This window comes from Oncorhynchus kisutch, linkage group LG19 (genome assembly GCF_002021735.2).
Source record: "Oncorhynchus kisutch isolate 150728-3 linkage group LG19, Okis_V2, whole genome shotgun sequence".
NCBI classification, from domain to species: domain Eukaryota; kingdom Metazoa; phylum Chordata; class Actinopteri; order Salmoniformes; family Salmonidae; genus Oncorhynchus; species Oncorhynchus kisutch.
Window position 1 is genome coordinate 65,313,364 of NC_034192.2, and position 22,115 is coordinate 65,335,478.

Consider the following 22,115-nt stretch of genomic DNA (forward strand, 5'->3'; position numbering starts at 1 on the left):
CTGCTGATAATCAGACATCTATAAATCCCTATGGCCCCTGCTGATAATCAGACATCTATAAATCCCTATGGCCCCTGCTGATGCTCAGACATCTATAAATCCCTATGGCCCCTGCTGATGCTCAGACATGTTTCTAAATGACGCATGTTCTGTTATAGAGGACAGGGATGACCAGGGGTCATAGGGATCTATAGAGGGCAGGGATGACCAGGGGTCATAGGGGGACATAGAGGGACATAGAGGGCAGGGATGATCAGGGGTCATAGGGATCTATAGAGGGCAGGGATGACCAGGGGTCATAGGGATTTATAGAGGGCAGGGATGACCAGGGGTCATAGGGGGACATAGAGGGACATAGAGGGCAGGGATGACCAGGGGTCATAGGGATTTATAGAGGGCAGGGATGACCAGGGGTCATAGGGGACAGGGATGACCAGGGGTCATAGGGATTTATAGAGGACAGGGATGACCAGGGGTCATAGGGGGACAAAGAGGGCAGGGATGACCAGGGGTCATAGGGGGACATAGAGGGTCATAGAGGACAGGGATGACCAGGGGTCACAGAGGACAGGGATGACCAGGGGTCATAGGGGACAGGGATGACCAGGGGTCATAGAGGACAGGGATGACCAGGGGTCATAGGGAGACATAGAGGACAGGGATGACCAGGGGTCATAGGGGGACATAGATGGCAGGGATGACCAGGGGTCATAGGGATCTATAGAGGACAGGGATGACCAGGGGTCATAGGGATCTATAGAGGACAGGGATGACCAGGGGTCATAGAGATCTATAGAGGACAGGGATGACCAGGGGTCATAGAGGACAGGGATGACCAGGGGTCATAGGGGGACATAGAGGGCAGGGATGACCAGGGGTCATAGGGATCTATAGAGGACAGGGATGACCAGGGGTCATAGGGATTTATAGAGGGCAGGGATAACCAGGGGTCATAGGGGGACATAGAGGGACATAGAGGGCAGGGATGATCAGGGGTCATAGGGATCTATAGAGGACAGGGATGACCAGGGGTCATAGGGATTTATAGAGGGCAGGGATGACCAGGGGTCATAGGGATTTATAGAGGGCAGGGATGACCAGGGGTCATAGGGATTTATAGAGGGCAGGGATGACCAGGGGTCATAGGGGGACATAGAGGGACATAGAGGGCAGGGATGATAAGGGGTCATAGGGATCTATAGAGGACAGGGATGGCCAGGGGTCATAGGGATTTATAGAGGGCAGGGATGACCAGGGGTCATAGAGGACAGGGATGACCAGGGGTCATAGGGATCTATAGAGGACAGGGATGACCAGGGGTCATAGAGATCTATAGAGGACAGGGATGACCAGGGGTCATAGAGGACAGGGATGACCAGGGGTCATAGGGGGACATAGAGGGCAGGGATGACCAGGGGTCATAGGGATCTATAGAGGACAGGGATGACCAGGGGTCATAGGGATTTATAGAGGGCAGGGATAACCAGGGGTCATAGGGGGACATAGAGGGACATAGAGGGCAGGGATGATCAGGGGTCATAGGGATCTATAGAGGACAGGGATGACCAGGGGTCATAGGGATTTATAGAGGGCAGGGATGACCAGGGGTCATAGGGATTTATAGAGGGCAGGGATGACCAGGGGTCATAGGGATTTATAGAGGGCAGGGATGACCAGGGGTCATAGGGGGACATAGAGGGACATAGAGGGCAGGGATGATAAGGGGTCATAGGGATCTATAGAGGACAGGGATGGCCAGGGGTCATAGGGATTTATAGAGGGCAGGGATGACCAGGGGTCATGGAGGACAGGGATGACCAGGGGTCATAGCGATCTATAGAGGACAGGGATGACCAGGGGTCATAGGGATTTATAGAGGGCAGGGATGACCAGGGGTCATAGGGGGACATAGAGGGCAGGGATGACCAGGGGTCATAGGGATCTATAGAGGGCAGGGATGACCAGGGGTCATAGAGGGCAGGGATGACCAGGGGTCATAGAGGACAGGGATGACCAGGGGTCATAGGGGGACATAGATGGACATAGAGGGTCATAGAGGACAGGGATGACCAGGGGTCATAGGGGACAGGGATGACCAGGGGTCATAGAGGACAGGGATGACCAGGGGTCATAGGGAGACATAGAGGACAGGGATGACCAGGGGTCATAGGGGGACATAGAGGGCAGGGATGACCAGGGGTCATAGGGATCTATAGAGGACAGGGATGACCAGGGGTCATAGGGATCTATAGAGGACAGGGATGACCAGGGGTCATAGAGATCTATAGAGGACAGGGATGACCAGGGGTCATAGAGGACAGGGATGACCTGGGGTCATAGGGGGACATAGAGGGCAGGGATGACCAGGGGTCATAGGGATCTATAGAGGACAGGGATGACCAGGGGTCATAGGGATTTATAGAGGGCAGGGATGACCAGGGGTCATAGGGGGACATAGAGGGACATAGAGGGCAGGGATGATCAGGGGTCATAGGGATCTATAGAGGACAGGGATGACCAGGGGTCATAGGGATTTATAGAGGGCAGGGATGACCAGGGGTCATAGGGATTTATAGAGGGCAGGGATGACCAGGGGTCATAGGGATTTATAGAGGGCAGGGATGACCAGGGGTCATAGGGGGACATAGAGGGACATAGAGGGCAGGGATGATAAGGGGTCATAGGGATCTATAGAGGACAGGGATGACCAGGGGTCATAGGGATTTATAGAGGGCAGGGATGACCAGGGGTCATAGGGATTTATAGAGGGCAGGGATGACCAGGGGTCATAGAGGACAGGGATGACCAGGGGTCATAGCGATCTATAGAGGACAGGGATGACCAGGGGTCATAGGGATTATAGAGGGCAGGGATGACCAGGGGTCATAGGGGGACATAGAGGGCAGGGATGACCAGGGGTCATAGGGATCTATAGAGGGCAGGGATGACCAGGGGTCATAGAGGGCAGGGATGACCAGGGGTCATAGAGGACAGGGATGACCAGGGGTCATAGGGATCTATAGAGGACAGGGATGACCAGGGGACATAGGGGGACATAGAGGGACATAGAGGGTCATAGAGGACAGGGATGACCAGGGGTCATAGGGATCTATAGAGGACAGGGATGACCAGGGTCATAGGGATTTATAGAGGACAGGGATGACCAGGGGTCATAGGGATTTATAGAGGACAGGGATGACCAGGGGTCATAGGGGGACATAGAGGGTCATAGAGGGCAGGGATGACCAGGGGTCATAGGGATCTATAGAGGGCAGGGATGACCAGGGGTCATAGAGGACAGGGATGACCAGGGGTCACAGAGGACAGGGATGACCAGGGGTCATAGGGATTTATAGAGGACAGGGATGACCAGGGGTCATAGGGATTTATAGAGGACAGGGATGACCAGGGGTCATAGAGGACAGGGATGACCAGGGGTCATAGAGGACAGGGATGACCAGGGGTCATAGAGATCTATAGAGGACAGGGATGACCAGGGGTCATAGAGGACAGGGATGACCAGGGGTCATAGGGATCTATAGAGGACAGGGATGACCAGGGGTCGTAGAGGACAGGGATGACCAGGGGTCATAGAGGACAGGGATGACCTGGGGTCATAGAGATCTATAGAGGACAGGGATGACCAGGGGTCATAGAGATCTATAGAGGACAGGGATGACCAGGGGTAATAGGGATCTATAGAGGACAGGGATGACCAGGGGTCATAGAGGACAGGGATGATCAGGGGTCATAGGGAGACATAGTCGTTATTTCAGTGTTTGGTAACTAGTACATTTTGCTAATTTAACAGACGAATAAACCTGAATGGTTTAACGAATCACCGAGAGGTTTCAAAGTCCACATTTTAAATGACTTTTAGACCAAAACAATGTCTCTTAAATGTTGCTGATATAACGATGGTCATTTCACGGTCCTTTTAGGAGATGGTCAGATTTTCGGAGAGTTTTAATTGAATGTTGTCGGGGTTTATCTTCCGTTGATCATTTGAAATATTTCTAGGATAGAGGGAGTTGGAGAGAGAGTCAGGGACTGCATGACTTCTGCCTAAAAACCATTGTGGCCTTGCTTCTGGCTTAGTGGATCAGTATGCCGTGCCTTCAGAGAGGGGGGACTGTGTGTGTGTCATCCTCCACAGCTCCTGTCTGATTGATTCTACTAGGAGCCTCTCTCAAAGGGAGCTCAGATCAAATATAGAAGAGTGTATTAATACACCTGGAACTACCTTCACATCCTGACTCCTGGAACCTCTCAACCTCTCCTCCTGTCTTCTACTCCCTCCCTCCCTCCCTTCACCTCTCCACCTCTCAACCTCTCCTCCTCTCTCTCCTCCTCCTACATCCCTCCCTCCCTCCCTTCATCTCTCCTTTACCTCAACCTCTCATCCTCTCTGTCCTCCTCTCTCCCTCCCTGTCTCCACCTCCCTCCCTCCCTCCCTCGCTCCACCTCTCATTTACCTCCACCTCTCCTCTCCTTCACACCTGCTTGGCCTACTGCAGCCGGAGAAGGAAAGAGAGGAGGGTAAGCAGAAAGAAAAAGGGAGCAATGACCCAAGAGAGAGGAAATATATATATATATATATATATATATATAGAGAGAGAGAGAGAGAGAGAGAGAGAGAGAGAGGTAATGGAGGTAGAGGTAGTAGAAGTAGTAGAGGTAGTAGAGGTAGAGGTAGAGGTAGATGTAGAGGTAGATGTAGTAGAGGTAGATGTAGTAGAGGTAGATGTAGATGTAGTAGAGGTAGTAGAGGTAGAGAGACATAGAGGTGGTAGAGTCAGAGAGGTAGAGAGACAGAGAGGTAGTTTGTGATGTTCCAGGAGTCAGGATGTGAAGGTAGTTCCTGGGGTCGGGATGTGAAGGTAGTTCCAGGAGTCAGGATGTGAAGGTAGTTCCAGGATTCAGGATGTGAAGAGAGACAAACAGACAGACAGGCAGGCAAGCAGACAGAGCCTAGTGCGATTTGGGACAAGCCTCAGTCTCTTCTCAGCAGCACTGTCACCGCCTGGGTCACAGTGCCCCTGTCTGGTCACATGTGCGTACTACAGCTGCTCTGCCCTCTGAAATGACTGGTTATGGTTAGGTACTAGTTAGTATATATGAATAGTTAGGTACTAGTTAGTATATATGAATAGTTAGGTACTAGTTAGTATATATGAATAGTTAGATACTAGGTACTATATATGAATAGTTTGATACTAGTTAGTATATATATGAATAGTCAAAAACTAGTTAGTATATATGAATAGTTGCATACTAGTTACTATATATGTATAGTTAGAAACTAGTTAGTATATATGAATAGTTAGATACTAGTTAGTATATATGAATGGTTAGATACTAGTTAGTATATATATGAATGGTTAGGTATTAGTTACTATATATGAATAGTTAGATACTAGTTAGTATATATGAATGGTTAGATACTAGTTAGTATATATATGAATAGTTAGGTATTAGTTACTATATATGAATAGTTAGATACTAGTTAGTATATATGAATGGTTAGATACTAGTTAGTATATATGAATAGTTAGATACTAGTTAGTATATATGAATGGTTAGATACTAGTTAGTATATATGAATGGTTAGATACTAGTTAGTATATATATGAATAGTTAGGTACTAGTTACTATATATGAATAGTTAGATACTAGTTAGTATATATATGAATAGTTAGGTACTAGTTACTATATATGAATAGTTAGATACTAGTTAGTATATATATGAATAGTTAGGTACTAGTTACTATATATGAATAGTTAGATACTAGTTAGTATATACCGTATGCTTGGTTAAAACCTCTCCAGGGTCCCACCTGGCCAACATCCGGTGAAATTGCAGAGCGTGAAATTCTAAAATACTCCATTTCAAATATTTATCATTCTAGAAAATATATGTGTTAAACATCAAAATAAAGCTTAATCCATCCGCTGTGTCAGATTTCAAAAAGGCTTTACGGCGAAAGCACACCATGCGATTATCTGAGGACGGCGCTCCGCATACAAACACATGACAATCATATTTCAACCAGGCAGTTGTGCCACAAAAGTCAGGAATAGCGATATAATAAATGCATTGCCTTTGAAGATCTTCTTCTGTTGGCACTCCAAAAAGTCCCAGAAACATCACAAATGGTCCTTTTGTTCGATAATGTCCTTTATTTATGTGGCGCGTTTGATTCAGAAATACACCGGTTTCAACTCGCCCAACATGCCTACAAAGTATCTACTAAGTAACCTGTAAACTTGGTCCAAACATTTCAAACAACGTTCCTAATCCAACCTCGGCTACCCTGAAACGTAAATAAATTGGTAACACTTATGACGGAATAAACTGTTTCTAATACCGGATACAAACAACGTGAAGCGCGCTCCAGTTCACGCGTTCCAAAACAGTAGAGTCCACCTGGAGTGACACTTCCGTACTTATTCATTTCTCAAAAGAAAAACATCAACCAATTTCTAAAGACTGTTGACATCTAGTGGAAGCCATGGGAACTGCAACCTGGTTCCTAATAATAAGGGAGTCCCATAGAAACCAATTGGAAAATCCTATGACCTCAATTTGTTTTCCCCTGGATGGTTTGTCCTCTGGGTTTCGCCTGCCATATCAGTTCTGTTATACTCACAGAATATTTTAACAGTTTTAGAAACTTTAGAGTGTTTTCTATCCAAATCTACCAATTATATGCATATCCTGGCTTCTGGGCCTGAGGAACAGGCAGTTTACTTTGGGGATGCTTTTCATCAGATGTCAAAATACTGCCCCCTACCCCAGAGAGGTTATTAAGGCCAACATGTTACCCAAAACAAACTTTGGAGGTGGAGTCACTTACAGTTGACCGGGACAGCTCTAGCAGGGCAGAAATTTTACTAACTGACTTGTTGGAAAGGTGGCATCATATGACGGTGCCACGTTGAAAGTCACTGAACTCTTCAGTAAAGGTCATTCTACTGCCAATGTTTGTCTATGGAGATTGCATAGCTGTAGCTGTGTGCTCGGTTTTATACACCTGTCAATTTGAAAGGGTGTCCATGTACTTTTGCATACAGTATATACCTCTGCCTTAACTCAGTGCTTCTCTGAGACATGAATATGGAGCAACGGGGAGAGAAAGTTTAAGTCATGAATAAATTTGATCAAACATTCAGTTGGTACCTGACTGGTTTATAAAGAGAGGAACTGGAGCTTCGGTATCACAAAGTTCTGCTATTAAAACCTAGTCACTTTAAAATATATATTTGGTGGGGAAAAAGTCATGGTAGTTTCAATGTATTCATCGTCCATCATCCATAATCCATAATCCATAATCCATAATCCATCATCCATAATCCATAATCCATAATCCATAATCCATAATCCATAATCCATCATCCATAATCCATAATCCATCATCCATAATCCATAATCCATCATCCATCATCCATCATCCATAATCCATAATCCATAATCCATCATCCATCATCCATAATCCATAATTCATTGAGAATGGAGAGAGTGGTTAGAGCGTTGGACTAGTAACCGGAAGGTTGCAAGTTCAAACCCCCGAGCTGACAAGGTACAAACCTACAAACCTGTCGTTCTGCCCCTGAACAGGCAGTTAACCCACTGTTCCCAGGCCGTCATTTAAAAATAAGAATTTGTTCTTAACTGACTTGCCTCGTTAAATAAAGGTTAAATAAATGTTAAAAAATAATAAAATGACCATATCTACTCATTTAAAATGAGGATCTTTGGACACGTCTCCAATAATATAAAGCTAACTAAAATAATGATAATCTACTTCTTATACCCAGATAATCACATCTGGAACCTTTTATAATGGTCCATGTTGTGTTCTTGTCCTCTAGGAGATCCCGTTCTACCACATCTGAAACCTTTTATAATGGTCCATGTTGTGTTCTTGTCCTCTAGGAGATCCCGTTCTACCACATCTGAAACCTTGCTTTATATTGGGTCATATTGTGTTGTGTTCTAGACAGTAATGTCACAGTTGTAAATGAGAACTTGTTCTCAACTGGTTTACCTGGTTAAAGAAAGGTGAAATAAAACATTGAAAAATTTTATTCTGATCTTGTTCTCTAGGAGATCCCGTTCTACCACATCTGAAACCTTTTATAATGGTCCATGTTGTGTTCTTGTTCTCTAGGAGATCCCGTTCTACCACATCTGAAACCTTTTATAATGGTCCATGTTGTGTTCTTGTTCTCTAGGAGATCCCGTTCTACCACATCTGGAACCTTTTATAATGGTCCATGTTGTGTTCTTGTCCTCTAGGAGATCCCGTTCTACCACATCTGAAACCTTTTATAATGGTCCATGTTGTGTTCTTGTCCTCTAGGAGATCCCGTTCTACCACATCTGAAACCTTTTATAATGGTCCATGTTGTGTTCTTGTCCTCTAGGAGATCCCGTTCTACCACATCTGAAACCTTTTATAATGGTCCATGTTGTGTTCTTGTCCTCTAGGAGATCCCGTTCTACCACATCTGAAACCTTTTATAATGGTCCATGTTGTGTTCTTGTTCTCTAGGAGATCCCGTTCTACCACATCTGAAACCTTTTATAATGGTCCATGTTGTGTTCTTGTTCTCTAGGAGATCCCGTTCTACCACATCTGAAACCTTTTATAATGGTCCATGTTGTGTTCTTGTTCTCTAGGAGATCCCGTTCTACCACATCTGAAACCTTTTATAATGGTCCATGTTGTGTTCTTGTCCTCTAGGAGATCCCGTTCTACCACATCTGAAACCTTTTATAATGGTCCATGTTGTGTTCTTGTCCTCTAGGAGATCCCGTTCTACCACATCTGAAACCTTTTATAATGGTCCATGTTGTGTTCTTGTCCTCTAGGAGATCCCGTTCTACCACATCTGGAACCTTTTATAATGGTCCATGTTGTGTTCTTGTCCTCTAGGAGATCCCGTTCTACCACATCTGGAACCTTTTATAATGGTCCATGTTGTGTTCTGGTCCTCTAGGAGATCCCGTTCTACCACATCTGGAACCTTTTATAATGGTCCATGTTGTGTTCTTGTCCTCTAGGAGATCCCGTTCTACCACATCTGGAACCTTTTATAATGGTCCATGTTGTGTTCTGGTCCTCTAGGAGATCCCGTTCTACCACATCTGGAACGGTTCCCAGCGGTTCCTCCACTGTACCTTCACCCTGGAGCGGCTCAACCTCAGTACCTGTGAGCTCACCTGTCAGCTGTGTGTCTGGCAGGTAGAGGGGGAGGGACAGAGCTTTAGCCTCGACTTCAACATCGCCAAGGTAACGTTACGTTACAGACCTTATTCTAAAATGCAATAAATTGTTTTCTTCCCTCATCAATCTACACACAATACCCCATAATGGCAAAGCAAAAACAGGTTTTTATGAATTTTAACAAATTATTAGGAATATTTTTTTTTTTAATCACATTTACATAAGTTTTCAGACCCCGGTGCTTTTCAGCAAACTCCAAGTGGGCTTTCATGTGCCTTTTATTGAGGAGTGGCTTCCATCTGGCCTCTCTATCGTAAAGACCTGATTGGTGGAGTGCTGCAGAGATGGTTGTCCTTCTGGAAGGTTCTCCCATCTCCACAGAGGAACTCTGGAGTTCTGTCAGAGTGACCATCGGGTTATTGGTCACCTCCTTCCGAAGGCTCTTCTCCCCCGATTGCTCAAAAGTTTGGTTGGGCGTTCAGCTCTAGGTAGAGTTTTGTGATTCCAAACTTCTTCTATTCAAAATTGATGGAGGCCATTGTGTTCTTGAGGACCTTAAATGCTACAGCCACTTTTTGGCACCCTTCCGCAGATCTGTGCCTCGACACAATCCTGTCTCTGAACTCTACGGACAATTCCTTCAACCTTATGGCTTGATTTTTGCTCTGATCCTCAACACTGGGACCCCACAAGGGTGCGTTCTCAACCCTCCCCTGTACTCCCTGTTCACCCATGACTGCGTGGCCATGCACGCCTCCAACTCAATCATCAAGTTTGCAGACGACACTACAGTGGTAGGCTTGATTACCAACAATGACAAGACGGCCTACAGGAAGGAGGTGAGGGCCCTCGGAGTGTGGTGTCAGGAAAATAACCTCACACTCAACGTCAACAAAACTAAGGAGATGATCGTGGACTTCAAGCAACAGCAGAGGGAGCACCCCCATATCCACATGGACGGGACAGCAGTGGAGAAGGTGTAAAGTTTTAAGTTCCTCGGCGTGCACATCACGGACAAACTGAAATGGTCCACCCACACAGACAGCGTGGTGAAGAAGGCGCAACAGCGCCTCTTCAACCTCAGAAGGCTGAAGAAATTTGGCTTGTCACCCAAAACACTCACAAACTTTTACAGATGCACAATCGAGAGCATCCTGTCGGGCTGTAACACCGCCTGGTACGGCAACTGCACCGCTCACAACCGTAAGGCTCTCCAGAGGGTAGTGCGGTCTGCACAACGCATCACCAGGGCAAACTACCTGCCCTCCAGGACACCTACACCACTTGATGTCACAGGAAGGCCATAAAGATCATCAAGGTCAACAACCACCCGAGCCACTGCCTGTTCACCCCGCTATCATCCAGAAGGCGAGGTCAGTACAGGTGGATCAAAGCAGGGACTGAAAAACAGCTTCTATCTCAAGGCCATCAGACTGTTAAACAGCCACCACTAACATGGAGAGGCTGCTGCCTACATACTGACTCAAATCTCAAGGCCATCAGACTGTTAAACAGCCACCACTAACATGGAGAGGCTGCTGCCTACATACTGACTCAAATCTCAAGGCCATCAGACTGTTAAACAGCCACCACTAACATGGAGAGGCTGCTGCCTACATACTGACTCAAATCTCAAGGCCATCAGACTGTTAAACAGCCATCACTAACATGGAGAGGCTGCTGCCAACATACAGACTCAACTCTCTGGCCACTTAAATAACTGACTTAATAAAGGCATCACTAGTCGCTTTAAATAACTCCACTTTAATAATGTTTACATATCTTATATTACTCATCTCATATGTACATACTGTTTTATACCATCTACTGCATCTTGTCTATGCCGTTCGGCCATCGCTCATCCATATATTTATATGTACATATTCTCATTCCCTTAGATTTGAGTGTATAAGGTAGTTGTTGTGGAATGGTTAGATTACTTGTTAGATATTACTGCAATGTCGGAACTAGAAGCACAAGCATTTCGCTACACTCGCATTAACATCTGCTAACTATGTGTATGTGACCATTAACATCTGCTAACTATGTGACCATTAACATCTGCTAACTATGTGTATGTGACCATTAACATCTGCTAACTATGTGTATGTGACCATTAACATCTGCTAACTATGTGTATGTGACCATTAACATCTGCTAACTATGTGTATGTGACCATTAACATCTGCTAACTATGCGTATGTGACCATTAACATCTGCTAACTATGCGTATGTGACCATTAACATCTGCTAACTATGTGTATGTGACCATTAACATCTGCTAACTATGTGTATGTGACCATTAACATCTGCTAACTATGCGTATGTGACCATTAACATCTGCTAACTATGTGTATGTGACCATTAACATCTGCTAACTATGTGTATGTGACCATTAACATCTGCTAACCATGTGACCATTAACATCTGCTAACTATGTGACCATTAACATCTGCTAACTATGTGTATGTGACCATTAACATCTGCTAACTATGTGTATGTGACCATTAACATCTGCTAACCATGTGACCATTAACATCTGCTAACCATGTGACCATTAACATCTGCTAACCATGTGACCATTAACATCTGCTAACCATGTGACCATTAACATCTGCTAACCATGTGACCATTAACATCTGCTAACTATGTGTATGTGACCATTAACATCTGCTAACTATGTGTATGTGACCATTAACATCTGCTAACTATGTGTATGTGACCAATAACATCTGCTAACTATGTGTATGTGACCATTAACATCTGCTAATTATGTGTATGTGACCATTAACATCTGCTAACTATGTGTATGTGACCATTAACATCTGCTAACTATGTGTATGTGACCAATAACATCTGCTAACTATGTGTATGTGACCATTAACATCTGCTAACTATGTGTATGTGACCAATAACATCTGCTAACTATGTGTATGTGACCATTAACATCTGCTAACCATGTGACCATTAACATCTGCTAACTATGTGACCATTAACATCTGCTAACCATGTGACCATTAACATCTGCTAACCATGTGTATGTGACCATTAACATCTGCTAACCATGTGTATGTGACCATTAACATCTGCTAACTATGTGTATGTGACCATTAACATCTGCTAACTATGTGTATGTGACCATTAACATCTGCTAACTATGTGTATGTGACCATTAACATCTGCTAACCATGTGACCATTAACATCTGCTAACTATGTGACCATTAACATCTGCTAACCATGTGACCATTAACATCTGCTAACCATGTGACCATTAACATCTGCTAACTATGTGACCATTAACATCTGCTAACCATGTGACCGTTAACATCTGCTAACTATGTGTATGTGACCATTAACATCTGCTAACTATGTGTATGTGACCAATAACATCTGCTAACTATGTGTATGTGACCATTAACATCTGCTAACTATGTGACCATTAACATCTGCTAACCATGTGTATGTGACCATTAACATCTGCTAACTATGTGTATGTGACCATTAACATCTGCTAACTATGTGTATGTGACCAATAACATCTGCTAACTATGTGTATGTGACCATTAACATCTGCTAACCATGTGACCATTAACATCTGCTAACTATGCGTATGTGACCAATAACATCTGCTAACTATGTGTATGTGACCATTAACATCTGCTAACTATGTGACCATTAACATCTGCTAACTATGTGTATGTGACCAATAACATCTGCTAACCATGTGTATGTGACCATTAACATCTGCTAACCATGTGACCATTAACATCTGCTAACCATGTGACCATTAACATCTGCTAACTATGTGTATGTGACCATTAACATCTGCTAACTATGCGTATGTGACCAATAACATCTGCTAACTATGCGTATGTGACCAATAACATCTGCTAACTATGCGTATGTGACCAATAACATCTGCTAACTATGTGTATGTGACCATTAACATCTGCTAACTATGTGTATGTGACCATTAACATCTGCTAACTATGTGTATGTGACAAATACAATTTGATTTGATCTGAGCTGAATTTTAAGTCTCATATCAAAGGGTCTGAATTTGTATGTAAATATAGTATTTCTGTTTTTTATTTTTTATTTTTTTATGTACATTTGCAAAAATGTCTAAAAACCTGTTTCTATTTGTCATTTATGGGGTACTGTGTGTAGATTGATAATCAATTTACTCAATTTTAGAATAAGGCTGTAACGGAACAAAATGTGGAAAAAGTCACGGGGTCTGAATACTTTCCCAATGCAATGTATGTCACACTATGCCTCTCCAAGATGGTGTTGATAAGATACCCAAAGAGATGGACTCTTTTCTGGCTTTTAACAATATACATCCATATATTTTTAGTATGTGTGCGGCTCAAACTCTCTATACTCGAATCCTGTTTTTATTTGGTTCATATGCCCTAAGAAGACAGCAGTCTCCTGGACTATATAGTTCATGTCTCGTAGCTAAACAGGATGAGTTTGGCTGTGAACTTTCTCTTTGTGTTTATCTCTATATGTTCCTATATAACCCTTTCTATATTCCTCTGGCCCTATAGGACAGTCGACCACTGGACCCGGAGTTCCTGCTGATGGACAATAACCCTAGCGGGTCAGCTCTAGCAGGACCCAGTGCTTTCCAGATCCCCTATCTCATCAGGCAGAAGATCTGCAGCAGCCTGGATACACCTTGTCCCAATGGGGCTGATTGGAGACTGTTGGCCCAGAGACTCAAACTGGACAGGTAACTAACCCTAACCACAGACCCTAAACTAGAGACTCAAACTGGACAGGTAACTAACCCTAACCACCGACCCTAAACTAGAGACTCAAACTGGACAGGTAACTAACCCTAACCACCGACCCTAAACTAGAGACTCAAACTGGACAGGTAACTAACCCTAACCACCGACCCTAAACTAGAGACTCAAACTGGACAGGTAACTAACCCTAACCACCGACCCTAAACTAGAGACTCAAACTGGACAGGTAACTAACCCTAACCACCGACCCTAAACTAGAGACTCAAACTGGACAGGTAACGAACCCTAACCACCGACCCTAAACTAGAGACTCAAACTGGACAGGTAACGAACCCTAACCACCGACCCTAAACTAGAGACTCAAACTGGACAGGTAACGAACCCTAACCACCGACCCTAAACTAGAGACTCAAACTGGACAATGAATTAACCCTATCCACCGACCCTAAACTAGAGACTCAAACTGGACAGGTAACTAACCCTAACCACTGTCAACTATGGGACCTTATATAGACAGGTGTGTGCCTTTCCAAATCATGTCCAATCAATTGAATTTTAGCACAGGTAGACTCCAATCAAGTTGTAGAAACATCTCAAGGATGATCAATGGAAACATTTTGCACCTGAGCTCAATTTAGAGTCTCATAGCGAAGGGTCTGAATACTTATGTCTAAAAACTTGTTTTCGCTTTGTCATTGTGGGGTATTGTGATGTCATTGTGGGGTATTGTGATGTCATTGTGGGGTATTGTGATGTCATTGTGGGGTATTGTGATGTCATTGTGGGGTATTGTGATGTCATTGTGGGGTATTGTGATGTCATTGTGGGGTATTGTGTGTAGATTGATAAGGAGAAACAAGTATTTAATCAATTGTAGAATAAGGCTGTGACATAACAAAATGTGGAAAAAGTCAAGGGGTCTGAATACTTTCCGAATGCACCATATCGGGCTAAAATATTGGTTTGGGACTGGGCCTAGGTATAGAGATTCTAGATTGGTTTGGGACTGGGCCTAGGTATAGAGATTCTATATTGGTTTGGGACTGGGCCTAGGTATAGAGATTCTATATTGGTTTGGGACTGGGCCTAGGTATAGAGATTCAATATTGGTTTGGGACTGGGCCTAGGTATAGGGATTCTATATTGGTTTGGGACTGGGCCTAGGTATAGAGATTCAATATTGGTTTGGGACAGGGCCTAGGTATAGGGATTCTATATTGGTTTGGGACTGGGCCTAGGTATAGGGATTCTATATTGGTTTGGGACAGAGTCGATGCCTCTCCCATTGAACATGACTCAGCACAGCTAATTTGGGCCAGTAAATGTACCATTTAAATTAGGCTGATTTTAAACAGGAGAGAGTCAGAGAGAAAACCCCTGATCAATTACCTTCCAATGTAACTTCCTCCTGGTAATGAAGTCTATTAGCTACATTTGTCTCATCAGCTGGATTTACCTTAATTAATTACACATTGGATTGGTGCAGTACAGGTCCAATTATCCCTGATTGGCTCAGTACAGGTCCAATTAGTCCATTCCCATTTATTTCCCTTAGAGAAACATCTCTTCTGTTGGGTACAGGGGAAATCTGGGATCAGAATGTTCATGTTCTGACTTTTTAAATGAATGACAGACCGCTTCGATAGAAGGGGTTTAAATCCATCTAACATGGACGGATCCTACTGATGTAGCCCTGCAGCTAATCTAGTCACGTGCGTGTGCGTGACTATGTCTCTGTGTGTGTGCGCACCTGCGTGCGTGTGCGTGCGTGTGAATATAACCAGGCAGAGGTAAATGTCAGTATTTGATTGTATCTCCCACTATACAGAACAGTGTGGTGTGAAAGGCTGTTTCTCCCACTATACAGAACAGTGTGGTGTGAAAGGCTGTTTCTGCAGTGGCCCTGCTAGTTGTGGCCCTGCTAGTTGTGGCCCTGCTAGCTGTGGCCCTGTTAGCTGTGGCCCTGTTAGCTGTGGCCCTGTTAGCTGTGGCCCTGTTAGCTGTGGCCCTATTAGTTGTGGCCCTGTTAGCTGTGGCCCTATTAGTTGTGGCCCTGTTAGATGTGGCCCTGTTAGCTGTGGCCCTGTTAGCTGTGGCCCTGTTAGCTGTGGCCCTATTAGTTGTGGCCCTGTTAGTTGTGGCCCTGTTAGCTGTGGCCTTGTTAGCTGTGGCCCTATTAGTTGTGGCCCTGTTAGTTGTGGCCCTGTTAGTTGTGGCCCTGCTAGCTGTGGCCCTGTTAGCTGTGGCCCTGTTAGCTGTGGCCCTGTTAGCTGTGGCCCTGTTAGTAGTGGCCCTGTTAGTTGTGGCCCTATTAGCCGTGGCCCTGTTAGCCGTGGCCCTGTTAGCCGTGGTCCTGTTAGTTGTGGCCCTGCTAGTTGTGGCCCTGCTAGTTGTGGCCCTGCTAGTTGTGGCCCTGCTAGTTGTGGCCCTGTTAGCTGTGGCCCTGTTAGCTGTGGCCCTGCTAGCTGTGGCCCTGCTAGCTGTGGCCCTGTTAGCTGTGGCCCTGTTAGCTGTGGCCCTGTTAGTTGTGGCCCTGTTAGCTGTGGCCCCGCTAGTTGTGGCCCTATTAGCTGTGGCCCTGTTAGCTTTGGCCCTGTTAGCTGTGGCCCTGGTAGTTGTGGCCCTGTTAGCTGTGGCCCTGTGAGCCGTGGCCCTGTTAGCCGTGGCCCTGTTAGCCGTGGCCCTGTTAGTTGTGGCCCTGTTAGTTGTGGCCCTGCTAGTTGTGGCCCTGCTAGTTGTGGCCCTGCTAGTTGTGGCCCTGTTAGCTGTGGCCCTGCTAGCTGTGGCCCTGCTAGCTGTGGCCCTGTTAGCTGTGGCCCTGTTAGCTGTGGCCCTGTTAGTTGTGGCCCTGTTAGCTGTGGCCCCGCTAGTTGTGGCCCTATTAGCTGTGGCCCTGTTAGCTGTGGCCCTGTTAGCTGTGGCCCTGTTAGCTGTGGCCCTGGTAGTTGTGGCCCTGTTAGCTGTGGCCCTGTTAGCTGTGGCCCTGTTAGCTGTGGCCCTATTAGCTGTGGCCCTGTTAGTTGTGGCCCTGTTAGCCGTGGCCCTGTTAGCCGTGGCCCTGTTAGTTGTGGCCCTGTTAGCTGTGGCCCTGTTAGCTGTGGCTCTGTTAGTTGTGGCCCTATTAGCCGTGGGCCTGTTAGTTGTGGCCCTGTTAGTTGTGGCCCTGCTAGCTGTGGCCCTGTTAGCTGTGGCCCTGCTAGCTGTGGCCCTGTTAGCTGTGGCCCTGTTAGCTGTGGCCCTGTTAGCTGTGGCCCTGTTAGTTGTGGCCCTGTTAGCCGTGGCCCTGTTAGCCGTGGCCCTGTTAGTTGTGGCCCTGTTAGCTGTGGCCCTGTTAGCTGTGGCCCTGCTAGTTGTGGCCCTATTAGTTGTGGCCCTGTTAGTTGTGGCCCTGTTAGTTGTGGCCCTGCTAGCTGTGGCCCTGTTAGCTGTGGCCCTGTTAGCTGTGGCCCTGTTAGCTGTGGCCCTGTTAGTTGTGGCCCTGCTAGTTGTGGCCCTGCTAGTTGTGACCCTGCTAGTTGTGGCCCTGTTAGCTGTGGCCCTGCTAGCTGTGGCCCTGTTAGCTGTGGCCCTGCTAGGTGTGGCCCTGTTAGCTGTGGCCCTGTTAGCTGTGGCCCTGTTAGCTGTGGCCCTGTTAGTTGTGGCTCTGTTTGCTGTGGCCCTGTTAGTTGTGGCCCTGCTAGCTGTGGCCCTGTTAGCTGTGGCCCTGTTAGCTGTGGCCCTGTTAGCTGTGGCCCTGTTAGTTGTGGCCCTGTTAGTTGTGGCCCTATTAGCCGTGGGCCTGTTAGCCGTGGCCCTGTTAGCCGTGGCCCTGTTAGCCGTGGCCCTGTTAGTTGTGGCCCTGCTAGTTGTGGCCCTGCTAGTTGTGACCCTGCTAGTTGTTGCCATGTTAGCTGTGGCCCTGCTAGCTGTGGCCCTGTTAGCTGTGGCCCTGCTAGGTGTGGCCCTGTTAGCTGTGGCCCTGTTAGCTGTGGCCCTGTTAGCTGTGGCCCTGTTAGTTGTGGCCCTGTTAGCTGTGGCCCTGCTAGTTGTGGCCCTGTTAGCTGTGGCCCTGCTAGTTGTGGCCCTATTAGCTTTGGCCCTGTTAGCTGTGGCCCTGTTAGCTGTGGCCCTGTTAGCTGTGGCCCTGTTAGCCGTGGGCCTGTTAGCTGTGGTCCTGTTAGCCGTGGTCCTGTTAGCCGTGGCCCTGTTAGCCGTGGCCCTGTTAGTTGTGGCCCTGTTAGTTGTGGCCCTGTTAGCTGTGGACCTGCTAGTTGTGGCCCTGTTAGCTGTGGCCCTGCTAGTTGTGGCCCTATTAGCTGTGGCCCTGTTAGCTGTGGCCCTGTTAGCTGTGGCCCTGTTAGCTGTGGCCCTGCTAGTTGTGGCCCTGTTAGCTGTGGCCCTGCTAGTTGTGGCCCTGGTAGCTGTTGCCCTGCTAGTTGTGGCCCTGCTAGTTGTGGTCCTGGTAGCTGTTGCCCTGCTAGTTGTGGCCCTGCTAGTTGTGGCCCTATTAGCTGTGGCCCTGTTAGCTGTGGCCCTGTTAGCTGTGGCCCTGCTAGTTGTGGCCCTGCTAGCTGTGGCCCTGTTAGCTGTGGCCCTGCTAGTTGTGGCCCTGTTAGCTGTGGCCCTGTTAGCTGTGGCCCTGCTAGTTGTGGCCCTGTTAGCTGTGGCCCTGTTAGCTGTGGCCCTGTTAGCTGTGGCCCTGTTAGCTGTGGCCCTGCTAGTTGTGGCCCTGGTAGCTGTTGCCCTGCTAGTTGTGGCCCTGGTAGTTGTGGCCCTGGTAGTTGTGGCCCTGGTAGTTGTGGCCCTGGTAGTTGTGACCCTGCTAGTTGTGGCCCTGCTAGCCGTGGCCCTGTTAGCCGTGGCCCTGTTAGCCGTGGCCCTGTTAGTTGTGGCCCTGCTAGTTGTGGCCCTGCTAGTTGTGACCCTGCTAGTTGTGGCCCTGTTAGCTGTGGCCCTGCTAGCTGTGGCCCTGTTAGCTGTGGCCCTGCTAGGTGTGGCCCTGTTAGCTGTGGCCCTGTTAGCTGTGGCCCTGTTAGCTGTGGCCCTGTTAGTTGTGGCTCTGTTTGCTGTGGCCCTGTTAGTTGTGGCCCTGCTAGCTGTGGCCCTGTTAGCTGTGGCCCTGTTAGCTGTGGCCCTGTTAGCTGTGGCCCTGTTAGTTGTGGCCCTGTTAGTTGTGGCCCTATTAGCCGTGGGCCTGTTAGCCGTGGCCCTGTTAGCCGTGGCCCTGTTAGCCGTGGCCCTGTTAGTTGTGGCCCTGCTAGTTGTGACCCTGCTAGTTGTTGCCATGTTAGCTGTGGCCCTGCTAGCTGTGGCCCTGTTAGCTGTGGCCCTGCTAGGTGTGGCCCTGTTAGCTGTGGCCCTGTTAGCTGTGGCCCTGTTAGCTGTGGCCCTGTTAGTTGTGGCCCTGTTAGCTGTGGCCCTGCTAGTTGTGGCCCTGTTAGCTGTGGCCCTGCTAGTTGTGGCCCTATTAGCTTTGGCCCTGTTAGCTGTGGCCCTGTTAGCTGTGGCCCTGTTAGCCGTGGGCCTGTTAGCCGTGGCCCTGTTAGCCGTGGCCCTGTTAGTTGTGGCCCTGCTAGTTGTGGCCCTGCTAGTTGTGACCCTGCTAGTTGTTGCCATGTTAGCTGTGGCCCTGCTAGCTGTGGCCCTGTTAGCTGTGGCCCTGCTAGGTGTGGCCCTGTTAGCTGTGGCCCTGTTAGCTGTGGCCCTGTTAGCTGTGGCCCTGTTAGTTGTGGCCCTGTTAGCTGTGGCCCTGCTAGTTGTGGCCCTGTTAGCTGTGGCCCTGCTAGTTGTGGCCCTATTAGCTTTGGCCCTGTTAGCTGTGGCCCTGTTAGCTGTGGCCCTGTTAGCTGTGGCCCTGTTAGCCGTGGGCCTGTTAGCTGTGGTCCTGTTAGCCGTGGTCCTGTTAGCCGTGGCCCTGTTAGCCGTGGCCCTGTTAGTTGTGGCCCTGTTAGTTGTGGCCCTGTTAGCTGTGGACCTGCTAGTTGTGGCCCTGTTAGCTGTGGCCCTGCTAGTTGTGGCCCTATTAGCTGTGGCCCTGTTAGCTGTGGCCCTGTTAGCTGTGGCCCTGTTAGCTGTGGCCCTGCTAGTTGTGGCCCTGTTAGCTGTGGCCCTGCTAGTTGTGGCCCTGGTAGCTGTTGCCCTGCTAGTTGTGGCCCTGCTAGTTGTGGTCCTGGTAGCTGTTGCCCTGCTAGTTGTGGCCCTGCTAGTTGTGGCCCTATTAGCTGTGGCCCTGTTAGCTGTGGCCCTGTTAGCTGTGGCCCTGCTAGTTGTGGCCCTGCTAGCTGTGGCCCTGTTAGCTGTGGCCCTGCTAGTTGTGGCCCTGTTAGCTGTGGCCCTGTTAGCTGTGGCCCTGCTAGTTGTGGCCCTGTTAGCTGTGGCCCTGTTAGCTGTGGCCCTGTTAGCTGTGGCCCTGTTAGCTGTGGCCCTGCTAGTTGTGGCCCTGGTAGCTGTTGCCCTGCTAGTTGTGGCCCTGGTAGTTGTGGCCCTGGTAGTTGTGGCCCTGGTAGTTGTGGCCCTGGTAGTTGTGACCCTGCTAGTTGTGGCCCTGCTAGCCGTGGCCCTGTTAGCCGTGGCCCTGTTAGCCGTGGCCCTGTTAGTTGTGGCCCTGCTAGTTGTGGCCCTGCTAGTTGTGACCCTGCTAGTTGTGGCCCTGTTAGCTGTGGCCCTGCTAGCTGTGGCCCTGTTAGCTGTGGCCCTGCTAGGTGTGGCCCTGTTAGCTGTGGCCCTGTTAGCTGTGGCCCTGTTAGCTGTGGCCCTGTTAGTTGTGGCTCTGTTTGCTGTGGCCCTGTTAGTTGTGGCCCTGCTAGCTGTGGCCCTGTTAGCTGTGGCCCTGTTAGCTGTGGCCCTGTTAGCTGTGGCCCTGTTAGTTGTGGCCCTGTTAGTTGTGGCCCTATTAGCCGTGGGCCTGTTAGCCGTGGCCCTGTTAGCCGTGGCCCTGTTAGCCGTGGCCCTGTTAGTTGTGGCCCTGCTAGTTGTGACCCTGCTAGTTGTTGCCATGTTAGCTGTGGCCCTGCTAGCTGTGGCCCTGTTAGCTGTGGCCCTGCTAGGTGTGGCCCTGTTAGCTGTGGCCCTGTTAGCTGTGGCCCTGTTAGCTGTGGCCCTGTTAGTTGTGGCCCTGTTAGCTGTGGCCCTGCTAGTTGTGGCCCTGTTAGCTGTGGCCCTGCTAGTTGTGGCCCTATTAGCTTTGGCCCTGTTAGCTGTGGCCCTGTTAGCCGTGGCCCTGTTAGCCGTGGGCCTGTTAGCCGTGGTCCTGTTAGCCGTGGTCCTGTTAGCCGTGGCCCTGTTAGCCGTGGCCCTGTTAGCCGTGGCCCTGTTAGCCGTGGCCCTGTTAGTTGTGGCCCTGTTAGTTGTGGCCCTGTTAGCTGTGGACCTGCTAGTTGTGGCCCTGTTAGCTGTGGCCCTGCTAGTTGTGGCCCTATTAGCTGTGGCCCTGTTAGCTGTGGCCCTGTTAGCTGTGGCCCTGCTAGTTGTGGCCCTAATAGCTGTGGCCCTGTTAGCTGTGGCCCTGCTAGTTGTGGCCCTGGTAGCTGTGGCCCTGTTAGCTGTGGCCCTGTTAGCTGTGGCCCTGTTAGCTGTGGCCCTGTTAGTTGTGGCCCTGTTAGTTGTGGCCCTATTAGCCGTGGGCCTGTTAGCCGTGGCCCTGTTAGCCGTGGCCCTGTTAGCCGTGGCCCTGTTAGTTGTGGCCCTGCTAGTTGTGGCCCTGCTAGTTGTGACCCTGCTAGTTGTTGCCATGTTAGCTGTGGCCCTGCTAGCTGTGGCCCTGTTAGCTGTGGCCCTGCTAGGTGTGGCCCTGTTAGCTGTGGCCCTGTTAGCTGTGGCCCTGTTAGCTGTGGCCCTGTTAGTTGTGGCCCTGTTAGCTGTGGCCCTGCTAGTTGTGGCCCTGTTAGCTGTGGCCCTGCTAGTTGTGGCCCTATTAGCTTTGGCCCTGTTAGCTGTGGCCCTGTTAGCTGTGGCCCTGTTAGCTGTGGCCCTGTTAGCCGTGGGCCTGTTAGCCGTGGTCCTGTTAGCCGTGGTCCTGTTAGCCGTGGCCCTGTTAGCCGTGGCCCTGTTAGCCGTGGCCCTGTTAGTTGTGGCCCTGTTAGTTGTGGCCCTGTTAGCTGTGGACCTGCTAGTTGTGGCCCTGTTAGCTGTGGCCCTGCTAGTTGT

At 48.4% G+C, this 22,115-nt stretch overlaps 1 protein-coding gene across 1 annotated transcript in view; it reads left to right on the top strand.

Annotated features, from left to right (window-relative positions):
- Nucleotides 1-22,115, top strand: part of LOC116354984 (netrin receptor UNC5A-like) — a 28,984-nt gene that overhangs the window by 1,663 nt on the left and 5,206 nt on the right. Inside the window, exons 2-3 of the mRNA XM_031797275.1 lie at nucleotides 9,132-9,296; nucleotides 13,788-13,972. Of these exons, the coding sequence (XP_031653135.1) occupies nucleotides 9,132-9,296; nucleotides 13,788-13,972 (350 nt within the window). The remainder of the gene's footprint in view (nucleotides 1-9,131; nucleotides 9,297-13,787; nucleotides 13,973-22,115) is intronic.